General features: G+C 41.7%; 1 protein-coding gene and 1 long non-coding RNA gene across 9 annotated transcripts in view; one reads left to right on the forward strand and one right to left on the reverse strand.

The window, feature by feature from the left end:
• LOC148146875 (uncharacterized) overlaps positions 1-18,181 on the forward strand; it is a 46,358-nt gene that overhangs the window by 7,330 nt on the left and 20,847 nt on the right. The window lies entirely within an intron of this gene.
• Positions 11,597-18,181, reverse strand: part of LOC122558087 (cadherin-related family member 5) — a 67,091-nt gene continuing 60,506 nt past the window's right edge. For all 8 annotated transcript variants that reach the window (XM_087996454.1, XM_087996451.1, XM_043706407.2 and 5 more), the window contains 2 exons: positions 15,866-16,038; positions 11,597-12,594 (listed from right to left, as the gene is read on the reverse strand). In XM_087996454.1, the coding sequence (XP_087852580.1) occupies positions 12,085-12,594; positions 15,866-16,038 (683 nt within the window). In that variant the 3' untranslated portion in view covers positions 11,597-12,084. The remainder of the gene's footprint in view (positions 12,595-15,865; positions 16,039-18,181) is intronic.

Here is an 18,181-nt window from a genome sequence, read left to right on the forward strand (position 1 = left end):
AAGAACAGTGAAAGATGTTTGAAGAAACAGTTAACACAATCCAAAACCAGTTTATATCCCTGAGAGGGAAAAGCTCTACTTCACAAAAAACAGTCACGGATAACTAGAGATAAGGGATAGCATAAAACTGCAAGAAAAGGCTTACAAAAGTGCAAAAGAAAGGGAAAGATACAAAGACCAGCTAAGGACCACAAAACAGCTTATAAGAGCTACTAAAAGCAATTATGAAAGGAAACTTGCCAGCAATGTCAAAATCAATAAGAAGAATTTTGAGTTACATTAAGGGAAAACAGCTGGTCAGGAGCAATGTTGACCCAATAAAGACTGAAAGTGGGGATATTGTCAATGACAATGGGGAAATAGCAGATATATTGAAATGATTTGTTTGAGTCAGTATTTACAATAGAAAAGAAGGATAGCTTGCCGGAAGTCCTGAAGGAGATAATAGTGGATTGGGAACAGGAACTGAATCAATTAATGTAAGTAAAGCTCAGTAATGAGGAAATTATTGGAATTAAAGATGATAAATTCCCAAAATCTGATGGTTTTCATCCAAAAGTGTTAAAGGAAGTAGGGGATACAGGAATCATTCTCTGGATTGGCAAATTGCACGTGTCACCCCACGTTTTAAGAAGAGCAAAAAAGGAAAACTACAGAATAATAGACCAGTTAGCCTAATATCTGTAGTGGGGAAATTTCTGGAGTCTATACTCAAAGATAGGAGTAACTTAAACATCTCAGGGAGAGCCAGCAGGTAAGCTCATTACATTTTTTGAAGAGGTGACTAAGATGGATTGGACACTGTCTTTGGATGTTGTTTATATGGGCTTAGGTACATAGGAACGTTGGAACAGGAATAGGCTATTAGTCCCTAGACCCTGCTCCACTATTCAATAAGACCTTGGTTGGTCTGTGGTATAACTCCTACATGCCTTGGGCACATATCCCTAGATATTCTTGCTTAATAAAAATGTTTATTTCAGATTTAAATTTAACAAGTGAATTAGCATCAAACATGATTTGAGGAAGAGAGTTCTAAACCTCCACTTCCTTTTGTATATAAAGTGCCTTCTAACATCTCTCCTGAACGGCCTGGCTCTAATTCTTAGTCCTTTCAGAAGACCTTTGTCAAAGTTCCACACAAGGGACTGTTAACTATGATAGAAGCCCCACAGACCTGAGGGCAAATGACTGACCTGGCTGGAAAATTGGTTGAGTGGCAGGTGATAGAAAGTACGGATAATGGGTAGCTAGTCAAATTGACAGAATGTGGCCCGTGGTGACCCATAGCAATCTGTTTTGGAAAATCAATTATTCACATGATTTACTAACAACTTGGATAATGGCATAGAAAGTCATATATCCATATTTGCTGATGACACAAAGTTAGGTGGCATTGGGGACAGTGTAGATGATAGCACAAAATTACAAAGGGACATTGCTAGACTAAGGATGGATATATGAATAGGAAGGGTTTAGAGGGATATGGGCCAAATGCTGGCAAATGGGATTAGATTAGGTTAGGATATTTGGTCTGCATGGACGAGTTGGACCGACGGGTCAGTTTCCGTGCTGTACATCTCTATGACTCTAAGACTGTAAGTGAATGGGCAAAACAGTGGCAGATGGTCTTCAAAGTTAGCAAGCATGAGGTTATCCATTTTGGACTGGCAAAAGATAGATCAGGGCATTTGCTAGATTGTGTGAAGTTAAATACAGTGGATGTCCAATGAGACCTGAGGGTTCAGATGCAAAGATCTTTGGGTGCAGAAAACAATAAAGAAAACTAATGGAATGCTGGCCTTTATATCTAGAGGGCTGGAGTACAAAGATGTAGAACATGACCTGCAGTTACACAAAAACATTTGGAGAACTGTGAGCAGGTCCGGGCATCACAACTTAGGAAGGATAGATTGACCTTGGAGAGAGTACAGTGTAGGCTTACAAGAATAAAAGCTGAATTTCAGAGACTTAGATATGAGGAGGGATTGCAAAACTTAGAGTCAAATGTGTCGTGCTGGAAAAGCACAGTGGGTCAGGCAGCATCCGAGCAGCAGGAAAATCGTTTTGGGCAGAGGCCCTTCATCAGGAATGAGGCTGGAAGCCTCAGGGGTAGAGAGATTAATAGGAGGGGGGAAGGTAGCTGGGAGTGCAACAGGTAGATGGAGGTGCGGATAAAGGTGATAGGTCAGAGAGGAGGGTGGAGCGAAAAAATAGGAAGCAAGATGGACAGGTAGGACAGGTCATGGGGACAGTGCTGAGCTGGAAGATTGGAACTGGGGTAAGGTGGGAGGAGGGGAAATGTGGAAACTGGTGAAATCCAAATTGATGCCCTGGGGTTGGGAGGTCCCGGGACTGAAGATGAGGTGTTTTTCCTCCAGGCATCGGGTGGTAAAGGAGTGGCGATGGAGGAGGCCCAGGATCTGCCTGTCCTCAGCAAAGTGGGAAGGGGAGGTGAACTGTTGGGCCACGGGGCGATGGGGTTGATTAGTGCAGGTGTCCCGGAGATGTTCTCTGAAGCGCTCTGCGAGTAGAGGAGACCGTATCAGGAGCAACAGATAAAGTACGCCTATTGCACCCTCAGCTACCTTCCCCCAAACCCACCCCCCTCCAATTTATGTCTCCATCCCTGAGGCTCCCAGCCACAGTCCTAATGAAGGTCTTTTGCCTGAAACATCGATGTTCCTACTCCTCAGATGCTACCTGACCTGCTGTGCGTTTTCAGCACCACATTCTTGACTCTTATCTCCAGCATCTGTAGTACTCACTTTCGCCTAATTGTATAAATTAATCCTGTTTTATCTGTAATTTATATGGTTAAGGGATGATCTGATCAAAGTGTTCAAGATATTAACAGGAAAAGATAGGGTAGATACAGATAAACTATTTCCACTGGTTAGGGATTCTAGAATGAGGGAACAGGGTCTAAGAGTTAAGGCCAGATGATTCAGGAGAGATGTTAGGAAGCAATTCCACAAGCAAAAGGTGCTGGTTTTTAGAACTCTTCACAAATGGCAGTGGATGTTGGATCAGTTAATTTTAAATTTAAGCAAAGGTATTAAGGGATGTGGGCTAAAGACAGTTAGTACACAAGTTAGCCATCACCTTATTGGATGGTCTCCTCCTATTTCTGTGAAGTTGTTTTTCTGTTTGGCAGGAAAGGAGATGTGAGCTCCTGCAGACATTGTGGAAATGGCTAAAAGGTCTATCTATAGCAGTGCTTGCCAAACTTTTTCCCACAATGATTCAATTTAAAGCTTCCAAAGTTGTCGTAATCCTACAGTGAGATTAGTGAGACAGTTGGATAGGGGTGGATCAGAGTGTGGAGTAAGGGAGACAGACCTGTAAGAGGGGAGGTGGTGGGAAAACTATGGGTGCAGGATGGAGCGAGACTAAGGAGGGAGGCTGTGAGCGTGGGTATCTCTAAGATTAGGAGCGCAGCTCAGTCAGAGCTCCATGGTGGCCACAGCTACTTCAGAGCTTGGAAACTCAAATTTCCAGCTTGAGAGCCCACTCGGTGTCCTGACCCTGGAAAGCCGTGGTCTAAAACCTGTGAGGCCCCAAGAAGCTGAGTGTTCTCTCAGAAATGGCCAAACCGTGATCTGGGATGTTTGTGTTTTTGCTCTCGATTATGCAGTTGAAAAGAAAGACTGGAAAGCTATACTTTCAGGACTCTTGTAACCTAAGGGAGAGAAAGGGTTTGTTGAGATGTGTTCGTGCTGACACTAATTGTAACTTTGAAACTGAGAGGTTAAAGCTGCTGTCAGGCAGATCTCCTGACCTACCGAAAGACCAGCAAACTATGGAACTACACTGTTACGTAATATCACATCTCTGTGGGAGTGACGTGAATATTTGTGGTTGTGCAGCTGCATCTTGCTTGTATCGGTCACTTCAGGTTAAATTCACAATTTATTTGAAGTATCATTTTCCTGTTCATTCAAATTCGAACTAATTCATTGTTACTTTTGTTACAAAGTGGCGACTTCTTGCCAATGTCTGCAAATTCTTTGAGATTATTTTGGTTTACAGTTACTGATGTAACAGGAGGAGAGTGAGGTGGAGAGGTGGAGGAGGCTAGGGTGAGAATCGCAGTGATTGGAAAATAGGCATGACCTCCAATGGTGGAATGAAGTGCACGGGGGAAGTGCAGGAGGCCAGAGTCGGAGGAGGGCAGAAGGGAGTCACATGGACAAGAGAGGTCACAAGCCTTATGGTTTGAGCATGAGCTCAGGGTATGGTGCCACTGAAGCCAGTCAAACAAGCCTCAGCTACAGTGGACGGAGTGGGGAAGTTAAAGGAAGGTAGTGCTGTTACAGGGATGAGGTGAGGAAAGGAGGTGCTTTCCCATCCCATGGATCAAAGAAAGTCTGAGCAGGATGGGCCTCATTGTGTGAATACTCTGTGTAGCCCTGTCCTGGAGGAGACAGTGTATTTTAAGCTCTTAAAGAATGGCTGCCCAACAGCTAACAGGCTTTCCCCATCCCACCTCCCTTCATGAGTCAACGTTCTCCAGTCTTGCCACACGGTGGTGACACTGAGCACAGGAGATGGCTCTTAATTGTCATTAAAACCAGAACCAATTGTCATAGGCTGTGGAAACTCTGGAAACCCTGCCTTCCAGTCAGGGACTGGTGAAAAACGGAGAGTTAAACTCGAGTAGCCAGTTAAGACCAAGAAAGGACTTTTAACTAAAAGAGAAATGATTTTTAACAGGAAGCTGAACCTGATTCCCTGAGTATTTTAATAATATCCTTCTTGCAGTTTTTATTGCTTATTTAGTCACACATTGGCTGCTTCTTTAAGATGATCCATAATCTCAAACCTAGTTAATGACCTAGTTACTTATTCAAATTGAAGGATTATTGGTTTATCTCTGTCCAGAAAGTTAATGTTTAATTCAAGCAATTCTTTATAGCTTCAATGTATTCCCTCAAATACTGAATTATTGTTCGTATTTAGAAACAGGAGAGGGTTATTCCACCTGCTGGGTCTGCTGCCCAGGAACAAGAGACTTTTACACAGGAGGCAATCAGAACCATCCTTCTCCCTGCCAAACAGGGCTAATTCCAGGTACTGAGTATTTTTGCACAAGTACCATTGCTACCCCTCCCAGAATGGGCAAAGTCCCCAGAATTTGTCTTCATCTCCCTGGTGCTGCAGGTCACATGATGATTGCTCGAATCAATTGGGGTAATTATTCCTCATAATCAATTGTCCTTCCATTCAGCTCTGCAGCCTGAGTGAGAATCCCCCCAACTATTGGGGAACAACCAGTTTCGATCTACCAGAAGGTCATGGTTATAGTGTTAAAACTTTGGGTCCTTGAAATTGGTGGGTTTGGGTAACCCCCCCCCCCCCCCCCCACTCCCCCCCCCCCCCCCACTCCATCCCTCACCTCACAGTATGGGGTATGGGACCCCTGAAAAAATGCCAGAAGTTTCTCTGTTCTTGCACCTCCATTTAATTGCACTACTTCTAGGATTGCAGTAGCAACTCAGCTAACCTTTGCTGCATTATATCCTTTGATATGAAATCTTGTAAACAATAATGATCCCTGTCATTATTCTGCATAATTTTGTGGACTTCAGTCTTTTCAAGATATTGTACATTAACCCTCGAGCAAACAGTTTCTCCAATGATGTTGTCCACAGCTGACCTCTCTGTAAACTGATGGGTCAGGACATCCTAGGATAAGATGGGTCAAGTGGACACGCTGTGCAGAATTTCAAGGGTTAAAAGCCAAGCTTCTGGAAATTAATGCTCTTGGGTTTAGAAAGCTGTGAAGGTGATTTAATTGATTTTCTTTTGCATTAGCATGTCCAGTCATCATCTAACTAAAGCCTCCAGAATTTATGGTGCGCAGTTTTAGACCCCTTATCTCAGGAAGGATGTACTGGCCCTGGGTATGTTCAGAGGAGGTTCATGAGAATGGTCCCAGAAATGAAAAGCTTAGCATATGAGGAACATTTGAGGACTTTGGGTTTATAGTCGATGGAGTATAAAAAGATGAGGGGGGAATCTATTGAAATATACAGAATACTGAATGGCTTGGACAGACAATCAGCCACACTATCCGCAACTCTACCAATCTTTGTATTGTCTGTAAACTTACTAATTCGACAGGCCATGTTAACAGGAAATAACATTAGTAAGATAACCATCACCCTTAAGGAACAAATCAGAATTTCAGCACATTCCACTTGCCCTAGCTAATCCAAGACTGACCATGCACTGTTCATGTACCTTGTCAGTCAGAAGTCTTGTGTTGGTATTCCAGAGTGAACTGCCTTTATTAAGTATTACCGTATTGCAATTATTATGATAAGGGCTGAATATATTCTGTGACACTTGTGAAAACATACTTATGTCCTGAGTGTCTTGTACTTAGACCTTTAGACTGGCTCTCTCAGATCAATCTACAATTGTATTTGACCTAAGTCTTACGATTAAACTTAAATTGAAAACCCCAGATCTTACACAACTTTTACCATTCTCTCCTTGTTGAAAGTGATTCTCCTCACTTGGAGCTGCTCACTGAATATTACATCTGTGTGGGCTTGCAAGTTCTTTTTGAAAGGGACAATATCTTGAACACTGTCTTCTCAAGTCATGTTTCATTCTTCTGTCCTCCATACAGTTCAGTCCTTTCCATTACTGTTGCATACAACAGAATTCCAATTGGAAAATCCCACTGCAAGGCCTCAGAGCAGGTTAACAAAACCTTTTTGGTAATATCAGAGACCCTCAGACTGTAAGTCCAGATCATTCCAGGAATAAGATCAGAGTAAAATGTTTCCACCCCTTCTTTAAGTGTCGTGACCACCCCTCTACATTGAATTAACAGGAATGGATTTGTCCTGATTGTGTTAAGCATTTGTACAAGATCATCAATATCACTTTCAACTTTCAGGTTGCTTTGTTGTATTCCGTTCAACAGCAGATTCAACCAATTCAATATGTATATATTTATGACTTTCATACATTAAGTTAGAAAGAAAGAATTGCATTTGTATAGCTCCTTTTACAAGCCAAGGATAGCTTGAAGTTCCTCACAGTGAATGAAGTTCGAATAAAATGCTATTAATGTTATAATGTGGGAAACCTGGCAGCCAATTTGCATAGTTCCCACAAACAAATTACACTAATGCCGTTACATCAATATTTCAGGAGTGACACAGTTTTTTCATTGCAAATATTTATTAGAGAAATAGACAATTTTTGAGACAGGTATTCAGTAATGTAACTAAGCAATTTTTATTTAAATGCAGTAATTTCAGACAATCATGCTGCACCTTCATTGTTATTTCAGTAGAAAAGCAAGGGTTATTTGACATTTTGATCTTCACACTGCTGCAGTTTATTATCTCTAGTACGCAAAGATCTCACTGAGTTGGAGGCTACTACTGTGCATTCTCGGAACAGCCCAATTTTCAGAATCCATTTATATGTGTAGGAACAGCACAGAACACTGGGAATATTTACGCTGCCTATATCATAAGGAATACCTCAGCATATCTGGTATTGATTTACAGCAGAGTCTTGAAGATTGTCAGTGAGAAGCTCCCTTGCTCTGTTGAAACTATGCTGAGAGGACATAAGGAGAAGCCTGGAGCACACTCCAGTTTGCTGGATGGCTGGTATGCAATGTAAAGAGATGCTAACAGCATGGGTTCAATTCCTGCATCTGGCTGAGGTAACCATGAAGGACTCTCCTTTTCAACCTCTCCCCTTGTCTGAGATTATTGGGCTCCTGTTTGAAGCACCACAAGCCCAACTGGCTCAGGAGTTAAACTTCCAGATCTGCCAGAGAGCCTTTCTTTCCAAACAATGTGTCTGAGGATTTCTGGTTCTGTGAAAGGATACGGATGGTGATTTGTCCCATTATGGATCATTTACACAGCTTCACTTTCCCCCAGAGAGCAGAGTTTGTTGCAGTTACAGACTCTGTCATTGAGGGGGTTAGGCAGGTGTTTGGGAAGTGGGCAGTGAGGGGAAGTCAGGATGGAAAGGAGGAGTGAGATAGTTGGTGTGAAGTGTAAGGGTGGTAGGGATAGTGTGTGGAGGTGGGGTAGAGGAGGTGAGGATAAAAAAAAGTTGGAGAAGAAGATGAAGTGACAGTGGAGAAGGCAGTGAAGGTTGGAGGTGCTGGCTAATTTGAGTGAGGTTTAATGATGTTGGTGGTAAAGAACAGTCAGAATTTCCAAGCTCTCAGATATCACATGGGCTCTGACTGAGCGTGTCTGACTCTGTGTGGGCATACATACAGGAGTCACATGATTTCTCACCTCTATCCAGTCAAACAGATGCTGATATGTTTATGACCAATAAATGGAAATGTTCAGGAAAATGAAAAGAATGCACAATTTTTTCAATGCCACTATTTTTTTCTTACTTGTGGAAGATGAATATGTGATTTTTGAACATTGTGAGTAATGGGTGCCATTTGGCTCAGTGGTTAGCACTGCAGTCTCACAGCACCAGGGTCCCAGGTTAGATTCCAGCCTTGGGCGACCATCTGTGTGGAATTTGCATGTTCTCCCTGTGTCTGTGTGGGGTTTCCTCCCACAGTCCAAAGATGTGCAGAGTAGGTGAATTGACCATGCTAAATTTGTTAGGTGCATTAATCAGAGGGAAATGGGTCTGGGTGGGTTACACTTTGGAGGGTCGATGTGGACTGGTTGGGCCGAAGAGCCTGTTTCTGCACTGTAGGGAATCTAACCTAATCCTATTGGGATCTTTTATGAAGCACCACGAACTCAATTGGCTCAGGAGTTAAACCACCTAGGGTTTAGCAGGTAGGAGATAATAAACAATATTTTACTGTTGTCCAAATGCTATTGGAGGTTTCTTCAAACACTCCACTGATTCTTGGTTTCTTCTAGTGCTTCTTCATTTGGCTAACAGATAAGCCATAAGGCAGGGATAATTTACCTTTGGACCATGTCTACTCCAGACATCAACCCGATGTCACTCACTGGAACATTCCGGAAAATCTGGACATACTGCTGTTGTTGGAAGAAAATCTTTTACCAGAGTCTCTACCTCAACAAGCATTGCTTTGCCAGAAACAGGAGCTCATTGCCCCAAAGATCTCTTCTGGTGAGAAAGGATCATTTCAGAGGTCTCATGCAGCTTGCCTTAGGGAACCAGCAGAAAGGATCTGAGAAAAATATTTTTGGAATCGGTTTGGATTGTTCCCTCTCCCAGGAAATTGATTGACTGAAGCAGGTGAGCAAAGAAAGAAATGGCTCTCATCACCCTTTGTACTTGACTTTGCCAAATTTCATGTTTTTTTATTGATAAGGTTGGTATTTTGAGTCCCTCCAGTAACTTATCAATATATAAGCATCTTGCTGCACTTAAATGAGATGGATTAGCTGTCCATTATCCACCCACCCACTTCCAGGTCCTGTTCTGTATGGATTGCTTCCATAACAGCCAACTCATTTTCAACTATTCATAGTTCCTGTTATCACCCATTCAGCATTTACTTCTTCCCCGGCTTACTATCAACAATCCCTTTGTCTGCTTCCCCTAAATACACACAACCTGCCTGAACTTAAATACCAGCTGCTTTCAATATTGACAAAGGTTCGCTGAACTTGAAACATTAACTCTCTCTTTCTTTCCACAGATGCTGCCAGACTTGCTGGTTTCTGTATCTGGGTTAGCTGCTGCTACAGGCTTAACTGAGTCCTGATCGCTGAGGTGTGCCTTCTCTGATTACTAACCACAAGTTTCCTGAGCATTTGTTGAAACAATCTGGTGGTTATGACATCATGTCCGTGAAGGTTTCTAATCAAACAACAATTTGGGCACATATCCAGAGACACCACCCACATACAGTATTGATCTCGAGCTGAATAAAACTAGCCAGCTTTGTTGGAAAGCCCTTCCTGAAGAAGGGCTCATGCCCGAAACATCGATTCTCCTGCTCCTTGGATGCTGCCTGACCTGCTGCGCTTTTCCAGCAACACATTTTCAGCTCTGATCTCCAGCATCTGCAGTCCTCACTTTCTCCTCAAAGCTTTGTTAGAAAAGTAACACCAGTCTCTAATCTAATCTCAAGTAATTTGGTCATGTGTGTAAATTCCCCAAGGTATGATTTTATGGTTCATACTGTTGCCTGAGTTCCCTGTTAAGAAACCTTATTGTTTCTCCCAGGAAACAACACATACCTCCCCCAGGAAAGAGAGAATTAGTATTTCTGTAGTGTCTTTCATAGCCTGGGGCTGTCTCATTGTCCTTTGCAGCCAATGAACCATTTTTGAAGATTAGTCACTTTTACAATGTACAAGATATGGTGACCAACACCTGCAAAACAAGATCCCACAAGCTACATTCCTCCCCCTTCCTTCACACCCCCAATCAACTTCAATCACCTCAGCATTCACTTCCTCATTATTTGTTACTGTGGTCTGTTGCTAAGAGATTTATTTTGTGGGGGTGAGGTAAGATTCGAGACACAATCTGAATATAATGTCCAGGCTTAGAATCTATCTAGGTATCACAGTGTGAGGTTGTCACTCACCCCAGACTTCCACTATCCCACTGCCACCCCTTCCCCAACCCTGAAATAAAATTAAAACCTTTGCTAACTCACCCCAGAACTTGTGTGCAAAATGAAGGCTGGCCTTGCAGTGTGGTGCATTGGGAGTTCTGCACTTTTGAAGGTGTAGACTTTCAGATAAAATGTGAAACTAATCAACCAGCCAACGCTCCCAAGAGCCTGTAAAAGATCCCCGGTCACTATCTTAAAGAAGAGTGGGTAAGTTCTCTTCAGGGTCCTGTCTGATATTTACCCCACAATCGTCATCAGTAAGACGTGATGGTCTGGTCGTTACTACATTGTTGGCTGTGGGAACTTGCTGCGTGCAAATTGGTTACTGTGTTTTCTCGATTACTTCATTGTAACATTGTAAAGGTTCTACAGGAAGGAATTTTTAAAGTAGGAAAACAGAATGTTGATGATAGAGGAAACAGAGTTGGGATGACTAGGTCTTGTTCAGAGTGAGGAGAGGGCATTCATTCTTAATAAGACTAAGGAGTGGGCTGAGGGAAAATGTCAGAGCACGGAATTCGTAGCAAAGGGAATGGTTGAGATGCAGACCACCACTACATCTTTCAAATGAGAAACAAGGCAAATCTTTGGATGCAGAATTACATAAAGTCAGAGGGAGAAAGCAGGGTATATTGGGATTAGTCTGGGATTGATACAGTGCAATGTCGTGAGCATGGGCAATGGAATTACTTTAGGATTGTTATAGGGCTATGCAGTAACACACCTCGGTTCTTCCAACAACACCTTCCAAATCCTCAATCTCTACCAGCTATAAGAACAATGGTAAAAGATACATGGAACACTACCACCTACAAGATCCCTACTAAATCATTCACCAACTTGAAACTATATCACTGTCAATCAGTTCAAATCCTGGATCTCCCTTCCTCATTCCTGTTTATCAATTAATTGTCAATTAGGGATGGGCGATAAAGTCACTGACATCCTGTGAACAAAAGAGAATGGTCTGGTAGCATTTGTGGAGAGAGGACTAGAGATGAAGTTTTGAGTTGAATGACATTTTCAGAGTAGTAGGATTATTTTGGGTTTGATACTGGTCTGCGAAGAACTTGAGACAATGAGATTTGTTTGGGGTTGATGCAAGGCTATGGGCAACGAGATCAGTTTGGAAATTCACTGCAACTCATCAGTAGATATTGTGAAACTTTTATGTGCAGAATTTGCTTTTTTAAAAATTACACTTCAGATCTTTTGAAATATGGATTTAATGGAAATGGAAGATAATCATTATTCTTGTGAGTTTAAATTGGAGACAGTGCCACTTTTATTGAATGTTTGAGTGAAGAGAGTTATGGGTAAAATGTAGACACATGTGGGCACCTTGATTATACAATGTAGATGGGCTTGCTCTTGGCAGCATGTTCTTTAAGATGCCTACAGTGTTCCACAGATACCAGCTCTGGGGCACTTCTAAACATCCTGGAAAAAGCAACCCATACTGTGCATTAATTTATAAAAATTTCTTATTTTCTGCTTTTGTGAGTAAGCTGTTGATGGATCTAAAGGGTGATAGAATCTTCATCATCTGACTTCAGTTTTAACACAGACCCATCTTTGTTCCTGTTGTCAGGATCAAGGTCACTTTCCTCTCCCTCTTCTCCATCATCATGCCTCTCTATTACATGTTCTTCATTTGCTTCTGGCTCGATATCTTCCTTAAACCAGACGGCTTTGTAGCCTTCATCCGACTTCCTCTCCTTGGTGAGAATGGATTTCACCTCTGTGTCATTCTCAATCTCTTCTGGGGAGTGCTGCACTTTGTCATTTTCCTGGACTGTGGAATAACTTTGGGACATGGTGGCAGATTGGATTTCTGAAGATCCTGTTGGTTTGCTGTTTTCCATTGGTGGATCGAGGATAGTAGCCAGCCCAGCAGATTCGAAGATGGGAGGATTCTTCCACCTTGGCCAACTTGATTTTTTGGTCCCCTCAGATTTTGCTTCCTCCAAATATCCTTCATTTTCAAATTGCAGCTTGTCACTGTGTGATGTAATTGAACCTCTGGAAAACTGCAATGGAGAAAAGAGTTCTTGTAATTACCTAATTCCATTTATTGGTAAAGAGTGAGGGCAGGGTCAATTATACACATCAATAGTCTATAAAGAATACTTTTGTGATAGTATAACTGTTAGATCTCTATTAACATTCAAGATTATTCTTATTGTGACTGACAAACAATTAAGGAGTGGGGAAGGAAAGCACCACACTATAGATCCCTTAAAGGACTGTGAAAGCTGGAGGCCAGTTGGAATTTTCTAATTTCAGATTGATAATTTTTGGGCTAAGATTATTGCATAAAATGAAGCAAATGTGGGTAAATTTAGTTCAGTTCAGAGAGCAACTATGACCTTATGGAGTAGTTGAACAGGTTTGAGGGGGTGACTTATCTCCTCCTGCCACCTTGAGTGACATAGTGGTGAGGTAGAACTGGTAGAACAAGATACCATGATGTCACTCTGGGCAAATATGTAGGTGTGGATGAAGTGAAAGTGAAAAGAGAATTATTCAAGAATTGTTATAGCGCATCCCTCCCAGGGCCAGCCCATTGTAGACTTCCACAAGACCAAGAAAAGGCCATTTAGCTCAACATATTGGTGTCAGTTTTTTGAAGTAACTATGCAGTTAGTCTTACTCCACTATGCATTCCCTATAGTTCTACCTCACTTTCACTATCAAGTTGTCTGCTTCTCTTTTGAGAGTTGTTATGGAACTTGCTTCTACTGCCATTATAGGCAATGGATTCCAGGTCACAACCATCCACTGTGTAAGCAAACTACTTTGTTATTTTTTTAATTCACTCATAGCAGGTGAGTGTCTCTGGCTGGGCCAGCATTTATTGCCTATTCCTAGTTTCCAACAATGCTGTGGGTGTAGAATTATACATAGGCCAGGCCAGGTAAGAATGGCAGATTTCCTTCCCTAAAAGACATTAGTAAACCAGATGTTTTTTTTCTGACTGTTGGCAATATTTCATAGTTATCATCAGACCCTGAATTCCAGATTCTATACTGAATTCAAATTCCACCATCTGTCAAGGTGGGATTTGAACCCAGGCCTCTAGAATGTTAGAATGATAATAGGAATGCATAGTGGAGTAAAACTAACTGCGTAGTTACTTCAAAAAACTGACGCCAATATGTTGAGCCAAATGACCTTTCATTGGTCTTCTGGAACTCTACAATGGGCTGGCCCTGAGAGAGATGCGCTGTAACAATTCTTGAATAATTCTCATTACAGTTTCACTTCTCCCTACCCTACCTCCCAGTAACATTCTGGTAATTCGGTGCTGCCACAGGGATTAGTGCTGGGGCCACAGATATTTATTATATATATTAATGACTTGGATGAGAAAAGTAAGAGTAGCCAAATTTGCAGAGGACTCAACAATAAATGAAAAAATAAGTGGTGAGGATGACACAAAGTGTCTGTAGAGGGGCACAGGTTAAGTGAGTGGCAGATTGCATTATGTGGTAAAATGTAAGATTACGCATGGTGGCAGAAGGATTAGAGGATTAAATATTATATAAATGAGAAAGACTATAGAAAGCTATGATACCAAAGAATTTGTAAGTCCTTGTGCATAAATCACTAAAAAGCTAGCATCCAATTTCAGCAGGTATAGGGAAGGCAAATAGAATATTGCCATTTATTTCCAAGAAAATGAAGTATAAAAATAGGGAGCTCTTTTGAAAACTGTACAAGATATTCATCAGACCACAGCTGGAATATTGTGACCAATTTTGCACTCCTATCTAAGGAAAGATATACTTACATTTAAAGCAGTCCAGAGAAGTTTATTACACTAATCCACCACATGGGCAGACTGTCTTATGAGGAGAGACTGAATAGGTTGGGCATGTTCTCATTGGAGTTTAGCAGAATGAGAGGCAATCTTATTAGAAAATATAAAAATCTTCGAGAACTTGACAGACTAGATGTGAAAAAGTTGATCCCACTTGTGGGAAAACATCTAGGACCAAGGAACATAATCTCAGAATAAGTGCTTGCCCAGTTATGATGGAGATAAGGAAGAATTTTTCTCTGAAGTAGTGAATCTGTGAAATTCTTTACCACAGAGAGTTGTCAAGGCTGGATCATTAAGTAAATTCAAGGTTGAGATGGACAGACGGCTTGGATGAATATATGTTTGCTCAATTTGCTCATGATACTGAGATAGGTAGGAATGTGAAGAGGACATAAATAGATATGGATAGATTAAGTGAGTGGGCAAAACTTTAGCAGATGGAGTATTTTGTAGGGAACTGTAAACTTTGGCGGATGAATGGAAAAGCACCATATCTTATACAAGGACAGAGATTGACAGAGATATCTGGGAGTCCTGGTACAAGAATCACAATACGTTAGTACATGGTTGCAGCAAGTGATTAGGAAGACATATAGAATATTGTGTTTATTGATACAGGAATTGACTATAAAAGTTGGGATATTTTGCTACAGTTGTATTGAGCATTGGTGAGGCCACATCTGGAGCACTGTTTAAAGTTTTGGTCTTTTTAGCTAAGAAAGGATATAGATGCACTTCACTAATATTTTTTGAAGAGGAGGATTATCCTATGACGAAAGGTTGAATAGGTTGGGCCCCTTTCCAGTATAGTTTCCAAGAATGAGACGTGATCTTACTGAAACACATAAGATCTTAAGATGACTTGATAGGATGGATGCTAAAAGGATGTTTCCCTTCGTGGGAGAAACAAAGACTAGAGAACCTGATTTAATTAAGACTGAGAAAAGAAGGAATTTCTTTTTCTCAAAGGATAGTGAGATTTATTTGGTACTGTCTTCAGAAAACAGCAGAGGTGGAATTATTAAATACCTTTAAGGCAGAGATAGATAGATTGATTAATGACCGCTAAGGAAGTGAATAGTTATTGATAGTAGATGGGAAAGTGGAGTTAAGGCCACAATCCAATCAATCAATCATTATATTATAGAGGGGCCAAATGGCCTTAATTCAATGCTTGTTCCAGTTATTTTAGATTGTCTCTCTTCATTCTCCTTAGTAAAATATATCAGTTCACCTCTTTCTGCACTGAATTGCATTTGTTTCAGCAAGCCTTTAATCACTTTCCTTGTTTTTTACCATATATCTGAGTTTTGGGTCATCAATAGACTTTGAAATGATACCCAAGAAGTTTTTAGATATAAAATTCTATCATATCCCACTCTTCATCTGGGACAAGTTTTTTCAAGGTTTGTCTAACCAGGCAGATAGGTTTCTCTGTTCAGGTACCTCAGGGTTCAGCCACTCACAATTTTTACCTTATTCACTGATCCGTCCTGTAGTTTTTCCCATTCCATTTTCCCTCTATGGATTTTGTGGAGAAGAATTCCAATGATGATGAAACAAATAATGAGCAATATGGCTAATGGAACTCCAAGAGCTGCCATGTGTTTGGCTTCATACTTCAGCCTTGGGTTTACTGCTGGTGAGCCTGGAAAACAGCATTTTATTGAAACAAATGGCACATTGAATCTCTGTGATATCAATTATCAAAAAAAAATTCTTATTGAATACTATGGATGCAGAAACAGCATAAACTTTGAGCTTGTTAACCCAATCTAGAAATATATCTAATTTAGAACTCTCACCCTTGTATCCAATCAGTCCACATATTCACCCCTCTTCATACCCACCTCCAGTTGCACAACCCATAATAACTTGTATTTATTTTATACAATTAATTAGTAAACATGGTAACATAGATGATAGGAGCAGGAATAGGCCGTTCAATATGATCACGGCTGATCATCCAATTTAGTACCCCATTCTCACTTTCTCCCCATACCCTTTGATCCCTTTAGCCCTAAGACTATCACCTGATGAAGGAACATCACTCCGAAAGCTAGTGTGCTTCCAATTAAACCTGTTGGACTATAACCTGGTGTTGTGTGATTTTTAACTTTGTACACCCCAGTCCAACACCAGCATCTCCGAATCACAAGCCCTAAGAACGATATCTAATTTCTTCTTTAAAACATTCAATGGCTTCAGGGTAAAAACATGCCAAGGTGAGTCATAAGAGTTTATTGAATCAAAACTATCGTCACGAGCCATTTAAGAAGACGTTAGACAGAATGTTGCAGAAATGACGGAGACCTTAGCCATTGGTGAGATCCCCATGTTGTATTTTTACGAGAAGGTCCATTATGTCTTATTCTTCTCAGACACTCAAGAGGCCAATGGTGAACCTTCTTCCCAGGAATTAAGGAGCTTGGAGGGATGTGGTGGGAGTGGGGGATGGGGGGTGGGGGGTGGGCAGAAGTCCTACCCAATGAGCTGTTGGCCAATCGGAGGCTACCTCCACAGTGGCACAATGCCACAAAGTCATGCAGACTGCTTCCAGCACTGCTGCCATCTGAGTCCTTGAATCATGGAGTGATGGGAGATAAGGGACGCATGAAGAGGCCCTGTGTGGCAAAGGAGATTAGCAGCAAGCAGCAACCCCCACATATGTTCTTAGTTGACAATGGGAGAGAAAGGCGGTCCAATGGACTTCTCACTAAGAATTTCAAGCCCTGATGAAGGGCTTTTGCCTGAAACGTCGATCTTCCCGCTCCTCAGATGCTGCCTGACCTGCTGTACTTTTCCAGCACCACTCTAATCTAGACACATATATTTTAGCAAAGCCTGCCCAACATATTGCATCAGTCAACATCACACATCTCACATCCTATTCGGTACCTTATGATATTACATAAAACTCTCAATGGAGCTTCTGTGTGAAGAATTCAGGACTGGACAGCCCCCAGCCCCTGATTGCCATCCCACCTTCTCTCACCTACGGTCATGGGTGCCTGGATCTCTGGCAGGTACAATGTCACCAGCAGCCCTGCTCCTACTGGTGCTGTAGTGATGAATAACCTCTGATTAGCCAGCATCACTTGGTAGGCTGGACTCCCCTTCCCCAAAAACCACCCCTTCTTTGACGGTGGTGGTCATAGGAGGAGGGCCTGCTCTCTCACTCCACCTGATGAAGGGACTGCACTCCGACAGCTTGTGAGATTTCGAATAAACGTGTTGGACTATAACCCGGTTTTGTGTGACTTCTGACATGAGGAGGATGCAGGGGAGCCTTAGGGAAGGGCAGGGGAGTGATTTTCAATAGGACCCGCTTCCCAATGACAGGATCCATCAACCACAAAGTACCTGATAATGAGGACATACCCTCTCCTGTGAAGAGTTTCCTGAATAGCTTTCTAAGGATAAAGGAATGCTGTGTGTGTCGTGTTAATGTATGAATTTAGAGCAGGAATAGACTAATCAAACTTCTGTAAACTGCTCTGCCACAAATGAATCTCGCTGAATGGTGGGGGCTCAGTTTTAATGGGCATTAATTGGTTCATTAATGAACCTGACTGTCAGTAGTATCTGGGAATTCTGTGTTGGAGTGTTGCCTTTTGACTTAATTGGGGAGGCTTTTCCACAGCTAGGAGACTGATATCTGGCATTTCCTGTAGCTAGCTGGGTCCCAGCACAATTCCCTCTGCAATAGGCAGTATTTAATCTAGCCCCATGTTTCTGTAATAACATTAGACTGAACCCATTCAGCTCTACTTGTACCATTCAATTTGCTT

The sequence above is a fragment of the Chiloscyllium plagiosum genome, unplaced genomic scaffold (genome assembly GCF_037043375.1).
Source record: "Chiloscyllium plagiosum isolate Xiang-an unplaced genomic scaffold, Cpla_swu_hap1 HiC_scaffold_18, whole genome shotgun sequence".
Lineage (NCBI taxonomy): Eukaryota > Metazoa > Chordata > Chondrichthyes > Orectolobiformes > Hemiscylliidae > Chiloscyllium > Chiloscyllium plagiosum.